The following is a 12,263-nucleotide window of genomic DNA, read 5'->3' on the forward strand; positions in this document are numbered from 1 at the left end:
ACGGCATACATGTGAAGCCTCCCCCCCCCCCCCCCCCCCCGCCGCACGGCCGCAGTGGACCAGGCCGAATTGCTGTGGTATCTCGTGTCACAGCCTTGTTGGAGGATTTATTGACAAGTCCCATAATGCACTTTCCCCATCGGGAAGGGGGGGCATAAATCTGCCTGTGTGTTTTCTCATCGCCCTTTTCCTTTAATTCGCTCCTTTCTGCTTGGCTTTTATTTATCCTCCACACACACACACACACACACACACACACACACACACACACACAACCGGGGGAAAAAATGATTAATTGCTGAGAGCCATGTCAATGAATTCTGCAAATTCCCTTCCAGGAATTGCGCCGCATCCCGGGGCAGGTCGTCGGGCGGCCTCCTCCCCGGGTACTCACTCATGCACGTGCACTTGCACGGAAACCGTGCGACCGGCGTGTTTATCCGGATGCAATAAAAGTGCGAATAGGAGAAAAAAAAAGTGTCACCCACAAAACGGGAGACGCGGTGGGTAGCAGAATTAAAATACAGTGGCGTGGTAATGAGCTATCTAAATTCAGGGGTTCACATTGCTGGGAATTACACAGAAGCGGGGCTCTGAGCAGCAAAAAAATAAATATGTAAAATAAATAAAGAAAGAAAATATAAAGTCAAACCGCACTGCTCTCCCTGCAGAGCGATGACACAGTCTGGCCCGATAAAATGGTTCGAGCCACAGCATGCATGAAGCGCACGGTAATTTCCTTCTGCGTGTGTGTGTGTGTGTCGGTGCGCAAGTGTGTGTTTGCCAACATCACCTTCTCCTTTGCATACTCGGGGGCTGCACTCTATCACTCTTCCACACGTGTGTGTGTGTGTATGTGTGTGTGTGTGTAAGTACAGATGCACGGGGATGTTTAGCTCTCTGAGCTCAGATTTCTGAAATCTGAAAACTCTCAAGACACACACAAACACACACACACACACACACACACAAACACATACACACAGGGTAAAAGCCTGAATGAATGACTCGAGGGTGACAGCGATTAAAAGGTTGCACGCCAGCCCTCCCCCGGAATGAAACGGCGGCTAAACAGGGAGCGACAGGAGCGGCGGCGTCTCAAAGTTATCAGAAAAACAGCCTGGTGCGCTGGAGCGGCGGAGGCGGGTCCGCCGCAGCCGCCACACTCAACGTGAAAGAGCTGCCCGGATTGTGATTTCAGAGCCTTAGCGGGGCAAGAGGGTTGCTGGGGGGCGAGTGGGAGACAGAAATGCGGTGAAGCCGAGTGGATCCATCCAGAAGATGATAGATTCCTATTTTCCTTTGGATTTCAATGCAACATACCAACTTTTACGGTAATGTGTTTACTTCACGTCGCAACTCTGAGGCCAGGAGAACGATCGACGGCATCCGTCCCGACAGTGGCGGTGGGGGACACAAGGTAGGGGACGCCTTGCGGCGTCCCGACCCGGACCTCGACTCAGACGCACGTCTCGCCACGCGACCCCCCCCCCCCGTAACCGCCAGGCCTTGAGGGACAGGCGCCACCTTGTTATCCCCGCAATCTGCCCGGCGGTCGTCTACCGGGAGTCAATTAGCGGGGACCTGTTGCGGCCCGCTGCAGCTAACGGGGTGGCGAGGAAACACAGCACGGTTGTCATGGCGGCCGGGGCTCCCTCACTGAACTGTGATTGGTTGACGGGTCGTCCGCGGCGGCTAACTCTGGTCTGCACCCCCACTTTGGACGTTGACCCTTATCTGCGCCTCCACCTTTTGCACCACCCCCTTCCTGGAAAACATTGTTCCTGAACTTCCCTTTTACTCGCCCTCCATCTTCCACGTCGGCGTGCACCCAACACCCCTCCATCCCGCCACCGCCGCCCGGGACCGACCCAGAAGGCGGGGGGCGGCTAGGGGAAGGTCACGGGCACGGCGGCGGCAATTCAACCAACACATGCAAGTACGGAGAAAAGGAACAGGGAGGTGGGGGTGGAGTGCAAAAATGCATTTCTCAAGAAACCAGGTCCCAGTCACACTTCTGCATATTTGCACGGATCTACACACACACACACACACACACACACACCTGCACACCGGCCATGCTTGCAGACAAGTTGCCCTTCACCTACCGTACCTTTGCTGTGCGCGGCGCTCAGAGCCAGCAGAGCCAACACGCCGACCGGTGTCAGCATCTTCCCGCCGGTGGTGAGGGTGGGAGGAAGAAGAGGAGGAGGAGGAAGAGGGAGGAGGGAGGGAAGGAGGGAGGGGGGGAAGAAACGGCGAACAGCGGCGAGCTCGGTCCTCCTCTTTCTTGTTTCTTTCTCTTCCTCCTCTCCGCCCTCAGCGGCTCCTCTCTTCTTCTTCTCTCCTCTCCAAGAAGGAAACTGGAAACACTTCGGACGTGGAGGGGTGGGATGGGGGTGGTGGTTTTTTTTTTTTTTTTTTTTTTTGGGGTGGGGAGGGGGGAGAGGGAGGGAAAGAAAAAAAAAAAAAAAAAAAGGGGGCGTCCGCTGCGCACCGTGCGCGTCCGCACCGCGGGGATGGGATGGGATGAGGAGGGAGGAGGAGGAGGAGGAGGAGGAGGAGGAGGGGAGGGGGTCGTGCGGACGGTCGAAGGAAGGGAGACCGAAAGTGGATGCTGCCGAGGCGGGACCGGAGAGCGGGCTCACCCCGGGACCAGAGCGACCGACGTCACGGGGAGGAGAGATGGAATCCGGTGCATCTCTCTCTCTCTTCATCTCTGTCTCTCCGCCCTCCTCTCTCTCTTTCTCTCTCTTTCTCCTCTTCCTCCTCCCACCCCCCCTTATCTCCGAAGCATCCAAGCCCGGTTCGCACACCGACTTCGGATGCTCTCCTCCGCCGGAGCCGCAATGTTTGCAGAAGAAGAACCGGCGGTGCGTTCAATGACCCCTACAAAAGCCTGCACAAACAGCTTTTAATACGTGCTAAAAAAAATCATAGTGGGGAAAAAAGGTGGATGCAGTTGCGGGGTAGACGGCATTCGGGTGTGTGTGTGGATGAATTTTGCCCAAAATTGCCCGAATTAAACTGCAACTGTAACTCTGTGAGGCCTTCAACTGTAGGCAGAAGTCATTTAGCGTTCATGTATATCGCTGACAAAATTTCCTATTTCTTGTTTGTTTAGCTCGGTGCATGTGTGTGTGTGTTGTATAAATAACTTTCTTTTTTTTTCTTTTTTTTTTTCCTGAGTAGCCTATCTCACATACCCCCCCCCCTCCCAACCCACCAACACCCTCCATCTCCCCCTGGACCATCTCGGCTGATGGAGAATTATTCTGGGAGACAATACCGCCAATGTTATCTGGAGAGAGAGAGAGAGATGGAGGGAGAGAGAGGAAAGAATGAAAAAGAAAAAGAGATGACAATGCAGGGATTTCAGTCCACACAATCTAATGCTGAAATTTAATTTGCCCCCTCAGCCTGCTCTTCCTCCTCCTCGCACTGCAAAAACAAGCCAAGTGTGCAGCCAACAAAAAGACATCACCGTCTCATACGAACAGAGAAGTGGGCCAGATCCTGCTCTGTGTGTGTGTGTGTGTGTGTGTGTGTGTGTGCAGCTCCAGAACATTTAACCGTCAATCCCTGCGTGTCGCCGCCACCTCTGCTTTGTGATGGGTGGCCAAAAATAAAAAAGTAAAGGACACTTGAACGCATCACACCATTCAGGATGACACAGGAGCTTCGTCCAATCGAATCTTACTAAATAAAGGGGTCGATTAATTTGACAAATCACCTGAATTATAGGAGAAGTGATCCTTTTTACTTCATCACACACAGTTCATTTTAAAATCTCACTCCCTGAGTTCATTCATTCATCCATTTCAATTTGTCTTGTTATTCGTGAAAAAAAAAAACGCCTAAAACCGTCCTCTCGGCCCCCGCATTCCCTCATCCATTCATCCATTCATTATCTATCCATTAAAGTGCTTATCCTGTCATTGGACAAGAAGCTGAATTCCTCCTGGACCAATTACTCGCTCTTTCACACAATATAGAGACGTACGACCATTAACCCTCTCATCCATATGGAAGATAGACTTGCAACTATTCACGCTTTCATTCATGCATCATACAGACCCACAAAAAAGACATGCATTTATTCACTCGCTCATTCGCACATCATATAGAAACATGCACCCTGTCACCCTATCATTATATCACAAATATCTCATTCTGATTCATAAGTCACAGAGTCACGCAACCATTCGCCTTCTCATTAATACATCATATAGATGGCAAATCCGCGCACACGTGTTTTAATCCTCAAGCAAAAGATCTCGTACTTAATGAGCACATTCCACAGGCAGTGGGCGCCGTGGCTCACCGCCGCTGATGATTCACCCTGCGTGTGCACCTGTGTGACATTTTACACAACACCGAGAGAAAAAGCGTTCGTCGCAAGGTAGACCGACGCGCCGTCACGTTGGCAGGGATCGTACCAGCCCGATGCCCCGAATGGCCAGCCCCCGCGGTGAGAATTAACAATTCAGAAAATAAAAACGTCGAGCGCCGATAAACATGCATGTGATGATCAGGGGCGACGTAGGAATACAGGGAAAAAAAATTTAAAATGTAAAAATTGCTGCTTTCCCGGGAAGGACTGAGATGATGCTAAATAATTAGTTTTTTTTTTATTTTTTAATAGTCTCTGGTGTGTAATAAGAAACGACCCTGTGCGTTTTATAGTTCTCAGCCCGTCCATTCCTCCTCCTCGGCCTTTGGCGGTCCATATTTGCTCAATATTTGCCAGATTCATCCACAGTCCATCCGGACACAATGAGGACACCCGCAACCAGATCCCTGGGTGGAGATCGATAATCTCTCAACTGTCCTCTGTAGCTTGTGAGGAGAGTCTGCAGCCATTGTTGTTGTGACATTAGTCGTTTTGGGACATAGAAACTCTAAGAATTATCCAGCCCGGGTTCTTTTGCAGTTCCAAGAACCTTTGCAAGCTGTTTTTTTTCGTGCACTGGAACAGCAGAGGAACCGAAGACCATGGATTTCAGCTCCCCGAACCATCTCAGCTCCAACTCCGAGGCGGGCTCTTTTACATTTCCATAGGAACTCATGATCGGTGAATCGGTGGAACTCGCAAATTGCGAGGTTTTGTTTTGGAAAAACCACCACGATCACCGATCGGCTGTTTTCTTGCGACAAAACGAACAGAAGCAGCGACAAATGGAGCGACCGAGAGGTCTGAGCTCTTCTGACCCGCTACGGCTGGGAGGCGTCACCTGGACTCGCAGAGAAACATCTACATTTTGGAAAAAGATAATTTTGGAGTTAGCTAACGGCTAACAGGGTTCTTCACAGTGCAGGGAGAAGATAAAACCCCATCTGATCATCCATGAACATGAACGCTGTGGCAGCTTCCGCCTCCATGATGTTGCGTCGTCTTCCTCTTCTTCTTCTTCAGTTTTTTTTTGGAGTTTAAGGTCTTCATAGCGGCATCATCAAACTCCTCCCTAGTGTGGTCCCTCACTGCCTGCAAGAATGCAAACCTAAAAGGTTCCCCTGCACCAGGAGGAGGAGACTACTTCCTGGAACCAAAGTCAAGCTTGACACTTCTCCGAATTTTCAAAAACCACCCGCCCTTTTTTGTTCAAATCAACAACTCGACTCCTGTCACACCCCCCCGTCCCTCGATGGACCTCCTTCTCATATATCTCAGGAGACCCTCGGTCTCCGTCCCCCTGCACGCTTCCGCCGGCAGCTGGCTCGGTTTTGAAGAAGTCCGGTGTGTGTATGTGTGTGTGTGTGTGTGTGTGTGTGTGTTTGTAATGATAGAAAGTCACCCCGCAACCTATTCCGGGGAAATTCTTGCCGCCACCTTGATGCCAGACACGTGCCGCCGTGACGCAACCCACGTGTCATGCCTCCACCTTCTCCACTGTTTTCTTCTCCTCCGTTGTTCCTCGGAGGGAAAATTAGAAAAACTTGGTTGATTTACAGTTTTTCTTGATCAAAAACTCTTGATCGCAGCACAATCTTTCTTTTTTTTTTTTTGAAAGGGTCAAACTTAATTATTGCTGGTTGCTTCGATTTGTTTTCCCACCCACGGCTCCGCGGTGACAACAAAACGTTTGAGGTAAGTTTTCTTATTTTGAAATCTAATTTATACACAAATCCTTTTTTTTCTCCCAAAAAAAAGCACAGCTTCTTTTTTGAAGTGAGGTTAACAACAGAAGATCTCCGTCTGCTGATTGAAATTGGAACTGCACCTTTAAAATCGAAGCTTTTGTTTTTTTTCTAAACCAATGGGATCTGGGTTTTGTCCGAACACGTGACCAGGACTATTAAATTGGGTGATCATATGTAAATAAATATTCATTAATTCCTTTTTTAAACCGTATATCCTGGACTCAGGGTCAAAGGGCGACACACTCTCTCAGTCACATGTCTAATAGCGACAAATTAATTAAAAAATGACCCTCCACACTCGGTTTTACACCAATCTCCAAGCACCTATGAGTACCCATAAAAACGTGAAAAGACCCTGCGTCGGAGAAAGAGCTGAAATGGTTGTAGGAGCTGAAGTCCCCACCACCCTACTTATAAGCGGGTGCAGATCTTTGTGCGGTTCTGCGCCGGGAATTGGGGCCGTAAAAGCGGAGGGTTCTCCGACCGTGACCGGCCTCGGCAAGCGCGTTCGAACCGGAGTGGAACCCCTCCCCCCTCAACCCGGTCCCTCCAGACCCGGGATATCAGTTCCTTACAGACAGAGAGCTCCAAACAAACAGGGGCTCGACCTTGTTACACACACATACACACACACACCGAGCACACCGCAAGTCTGCCCAAACTGCCGCAGCATCGTGTTCTAAATCCCCAACATTTTCCCCACGGCCATAAATAAAGCCAACGGATCAGCTGCGTGCGCAAATCAATCCAACTTCGAAATAACAGGCAGCCATAAATCGTGTCTGCCAGCGGTTTCGGCAGGAAGCAGCGAGGGTCTCGGCCTGATGGCGTGCCTAATATATTGTCGTCCGTGCACGTATGGCTGACACGGCATGTGCAGCCGGCGCCGCCAGGCTACGACACAAATTTGAAAATGGCGAGATTCTACGTAAAACACAACTCTGGTGTCAGCTTTACTGTATTCTGTGCATAATATTAGCAGTTTGAATGGTTTAGATTTGACCACAAACACACACACACACACACATACACACAGACACTACATACACTGCTTTGAGTGCAGATGTCAAACGTTTCCTGCCCCATTTTAGCTGTCACTAAAAGTCAGGCTGTTAGAAGTGAAAGAAACAGAAAGAAGACTAACTGCACACACACACACACACACAACAATGTTACTGCTAAACACACATTGTATCGTACTTATACAGGTGTTTTTGGTGGAAGATTCAGTGGTGAAAATGTGAAGAAGAGTGTGTTTTCCCTGTGCCGCCCCCTCTTGTTCCACTGCTGGAGATCACATGTAAAAAGAAAAAAAAAAAAATTAAAAAAGAATATATAGCATTTGTTAGCGACGCCACCATTTGAAGTGAAAATTCTCCAAAGCAAATGTTTTTGGATGAATCCTCCCTCTGCTTTGGTATTTCCCGGCATAATGGCTGCTGTTTCCGCTGCATTTAGTTCTATGTGTGTGTGTGTGTGTGTGTGTGTGTGTGTGTGTGTGTGTGCTGGTTGAGGTTCCTCATGAGGCCCGATTGTCTGCAGTCGGAAGGTGTCCTCGTTGCGTGTAGTAAGTGGGGATTTTGATGCTGCCGCTGCGAAACATGTAGTTTCATCTTTGCAGATGATTCCGTCGACAGCTAATCCTGAAAACCGCACGCGGGTTGGATGCCAACGTGCTTACCTCCGGACCTCCAACCTCGCGGCTCCACCCGCAGCATCCTTCCACACAGATCTTCCCCATCTCTCCTCTGTTCACGTCCAAATCATCTCAGTCTTACTTTTATCTCCAGAAACATCTGACATGTGTTACACATCCCGAGGAGAACCTCCACATCTTCATCTCTGCTGTCTCCAGCTCTGCCTCCTGTCTTTTCTTCTGATCCAGACCGCACGCCTGCTCTCACCAAGCAATGTATTTAAAGATAAAATACACCGATGGGAAATCACAAATAGAGCATAAATACTTCTTTTAATGATCGGCTGTGTTTGATGTTCATCCAATTTACATTTATCAAACTTACATTTTCCAAGAAGTGAATGGTTGTATGTCTCTATGTGCAGTCCTGCGATCAACTGGCGATGCAGACCAGGGTAAACGCCGCCCCTCGCCGAACGATAGCCAGGATCGGCTCCAGCTCCCCGTGAGCGCGCACGGACGAATTAATGAATGCAAGATTCATTAGAAACGCGTTCCAAACCACTGTATTGTCCAAGTTTCCAAATCCATAAAAAGCCAAAATAAACAGTTCAGTTGTGTTTAACGCCGGCTAGATCGAAGCGTCTTCCTTCGGCTTCAAGAATCTGTCAAAGCAAAAGTAGTAGAGCAGAGGATCCAGGCAGCAGTTGACGCACGCCAGACACACCAGTGACGTGAGCTCGCCTTTCTTAACCAACACGGCCAGCGACACCGGCAGGAAGAACATGGCGAACATCATCAAGTTCAGGCCGAAGATAAGCACGAGCTTGCCCTGGTTGTGGACCTGCCCGCTGTCGCTGCCGCTATCGCGGCGTCTGCGCCAGCACAGAGTCCAGGACACCAGAGCAATGGACACCACGTTGACCGCCAGCAAGATGAGCACCAGCACCGGCTGCAGATACGCCAGCTGCAGCCAGTAATCCCGCCAGATACTAAACTCAAAGCAGGTGGTGTTGCTGTGACTGCTTAAATACCTCGAAAACGCCACGCTCTCCGGGATGTTCACGGTGAAAACGGCGACCCAGATGAACGTCGCCACCTTGGAGGCTTTGGAGCACGTCCTCAGGTGGCGCGACCTCAGGGGTAAAACCACCGCCAGCAACCGGTCGATGCTGATGAAGGTGATGAAGATCGAGCTGGAGCGGATGTTGTTGTGCAGCAGCATTGTGACCCAAATGCACACCATGTCGCTCCAGGGACGTTTACCCGTGGCGTAATAGTAGACCCTCAGGGGGAGCGAAATGATCAGCAGTAAGTCAGAGATCATGAGGTTGATCATGAAGACGGCGCTGGAGGACTTCAAGCTGTGGCGGCTCAACAGGATCCACAGGGACACGGCGTTCAGAGGCAGGCCCAGCGTGACGATGGAGCCGAAAGCCAGGGCGTAGACCGGGTTCCTCAACTCCGTCACGTTGCCGGTCTCCGTATCGTTGGACATGTTTCTCCGCGGAGGAAGCGAACGCAACTGCGACAGGAACACGGTGCCAGCCCACGCCGCCCCTCCCAGAAATCAAGTGAGAAGTGACAGGAGTCTTGAAACAGGAAGCAAATTTCATACCCGAGAGCTCAAAGACTGTGGTTTTCAGCGCTAAAAAGGAACGAGGGCGTGGGAGCGTGCAGATACCGAGACGGTCTGTTCTTCTGAGATGTCAGCGGTGCGCTACCGTGCGTGATGCTAATGATCCGTAATTTATCAATCAATACATACCGACACCTTTTACAGTCCCTTACATCCGTTGTGAAGAAAGGGATCTGTCAGTCACAAGGAGCGGCAGCAAGATATTTCCAATTGTTTGTCCCGGTGATTGAGCGCCACGTGTGCGCACGCCGTTCATCCCCGCGACGTGTGACGAACGACTACACGCCGCCCGAACCCAGAGACGGCTGTTATTGGAGTTCAATTTGACCTGACAGTCGGGCTAATTAAGTACCGTCGATGTACAGTAATTACTGGCGGAGGAAAAGAGTCCGGCGGGGATGTTAAGCCACTGTGATTGCTTTGACAGGTCTCAAGCGGCACAAAGCGATGACTTGAAGCGATGGTCTAAGTGCGGTCCGGGATTCAAGCTGTGCGAGTCACAACTCCAATTGATCCCAAATTTGCACACAAAGGACGTCCTCGGCCTATTTCCCTGCGTAATCCTGCACATTTTTCCCAACAGTAACACTTGGAGAGTAGCAATATTGCGTCGCACGGTTAAATCCGACCGGCAAAAAGATCGGTGAGGAAGTAGAAGACAGCATGTCATCGGTGCGGGGAAGTTGTTGGGTATAGCAATGTTGCTTAGGTGCAGTCCATTTATTCAAGGACTATTGACGGAGGGACCATCACTGTGTTTGTTATCTTCTGAAACGGAACTCAGAACTTGGACCTGGAGTCTGAGCTCACAATCCAGTCAACTTAAATCATGAATGGAAAGTCACTGGGCAGAGGAAAGTTTACTGTTCGCATGTGTCATGTTAGCATAAATGAGCTTTTACGCGAACTGACAGGGTTTTTACTTGTAACAAACCTGCGCTGTTTGCACTGTGTGTAACAAGCTGTTGTTGATGTATCCTTGAGTTCTGACATTTTGTCCCGAATTCCAGCCCTCCTACCGCCACCCCACCGCAAACAAGGTATTACTCTGGTCTGAAGCTGCGCGTCCTCTGTGCCGCGTCATTCGTTCTGTTTTAACACGTTTTGTGTTCACCTGCCTGAATTCCCTGAACTTTTATGTGGGTTTATTTTTCCGGGCAAAGATATAAAAATAATTCCGTAGTCACCATCTGCACCTGTGTCCAGGAGCTGGACCGGGCATTTTGCCACCGCCGCAGTTAATTATAGTTGTGTTTTAAATGCAGAGGTTTAAAGACCCTCAGCGACAGGAGGGGTTATAAACAACAGGAGACCATAAGAACCGGAAAATAAGAATTTCATGAGCACAATTTAAGATTTTAAAGGGCCTATAAAGAGGTTGTAGTAGAAGAATCCATCAGAGATGCTCCTGCAGGATGGTATGGAGGGAGGGGACGGAGATACGAGCCATTTTATTGCAAATCTATCTCCTGTTTGCCAAAACTTGTAACAAACAAAGCAAACACTCCGCTCGTTGCCATGGGACTGACCTCCACATCTCCCGCCGGGTTCGTTCCAAGGTTGGCAGCGGGAGCACCTCAGGCTAGCAGCGTGGACCGATTCTGGGTCACAAACGTAGAATTATGATCATCACCTGACACTTTTCTCCACTTTCCAACCGGCTTGAACACATCTTTTCGCCACCTTCCTCATCTCCACTCCCTGAAGCCTCGCCGTTCCACCCGGGTTCCTCTCATTCACACACATATATTCTGTCTTGCTGCAGCTAACCTTCTCTCCACTCCTTTCTAACTATCTACAATGTCCTCCACCTGCACCCTGAGCTCGCTGGAAAATCACAATGTCATCTGCAAACATCATGGTCCAGGGGGATTCCTGTCTGACCTCATCTGTCAGCCTGTCCGTCACCACGGAGAACAAGAAGAGCTAAAGGAGTGTCAGCAGGAATGAAAGGAGAGCTGTGGGAGAGGCTAATGAGACCAGCCATGTTGTCTGGTTTGGAGAGAGAGAGTGATGAAAAGACAGGAGGCAGAGCTGGAGGCAGCTGAGATGAAGATGTTTGAGGTTCTCCTTTGGAATGAGCAGGATGGAGAGGTTCGGGAACGAGTCCGTCAGAGGGACGGTTAGATGTTTTGGACCTAAAGTCAGACAGAGGAGCGATGGTGAGGATCTGGGTTGAAGAATGAGCTGAGACATATGATGATGCGCTCTAGTTCTCACATCGAGGAAATCATCCACACGTCGCATTGAGACAAAACCACTCGTCCACTCTTTTGTATGTCATATAGACATTCCACCGTTCACCTTCTAAATACTCAATTCTGTAATTCACTTCAGATAGAGATCGAGGTTGGATTCTGAATTCTTTTTGTTTTTTTTTCTCTCAAAGCTGCAAGTAGTCATGACGACGCAGAGGCAGCGACGAGCGCTTTTTCTCCGATGCTCTGGCAGACGCGGGGTTACGTAAGCAACGGAAACCCTCCAAAGCAGCTTAGCGGCTGTCTCTGTGTCCTCATCGGACTTTTCCACCTGAGTTTTCATCGCAACGGACGCAAAGCTTCCAAACGCCCCACAAATACCTCGTTAAACCAGAACCCTCTGAGGCTCTTCTCTCCCCCGCGCCCACCCCGGCGGGATTACTGCGGTGCTTTCGAGAACATCTCCGCGGATTTCAGCCACGGAACACTGATCCTCACCAGGGGAACGCCACTAAGTTTTTGTTTTTGTTTTGACGCAGTCCCGGCGGCTGCCCGTGCCGAGGGACACTCACACCGCCGAATTTTTGGCTAATGCAGGATTACGAGTGTTGTATAATCCCACGGGGGAAGGGCGGCGGGGGGGGGGGGG

The 12,263-nt window shown here is 50.1% G+C and overlaps 2 protein-coding genes across 2 annotated transcripts in view; both read right to left on the minus strand.

The window, feature by feature from the left end:
• LOC147235431 (calsyntenin-2-like) overlaps positions 1-2,488 on the minus strand; it is a 193,347-nt gene extending 190,859 nt beyond the window's left edge. Inside the window, exon 1 of the mRNA XM_086143552.1 lies at positions 2,114-2,488. Coding sequence (XP_085999678.1) covers positions 2,114-2,171 — 58 coding nt within the window. The 5' untranslated portion in view covers positions 2,172-2,488. The remainder of the gene's footprint in view (positions 1-2,113) is intronic.
• A 5,634-nt stretch (positions 2,489-8,122) lies between these two features.
• lpar5b (lysophosphatidic acid receptor 5b) lies at positions 8,123-9,275 on the minus strand. The gene has a single exon (XM_086178036.1). It carries the CDS (start codon positions 9,273-9,275, stop codon positions 8,409-8,411), a length of 867 nt encoding a protein of 288 aa, XP_086034162.1. The 3' UTR covers positions 8,123-8,408.
• Positions 9,276-12,263: the final 2,988 nt, after the last annotated feature.

This window comes from Fistularia commersonii, chromosome 3 (assembly GCF_037954325.1).
Source record: "Fistularia commersonii isolate RoL2024-O1a breed Wild chromosome 3, RoL_Fcom_v1.0, whole genome shotgun sequence".
Lineage (NCBI taxonomy): Eukaryota > Metazoa > Chordata > Actinopteri > Syngnathiformes > Fistulariidae > Fistularia > Fistularia commersonii.

Coding starts and splice junctions, on each gene's coding strand:
- lpar5b (XM_086178036.1), bottom strand. CDS start 9,275: ATGTCCAACGATACGGAGACCGGCAACGTGACGGAGTTGAGGAACCCG.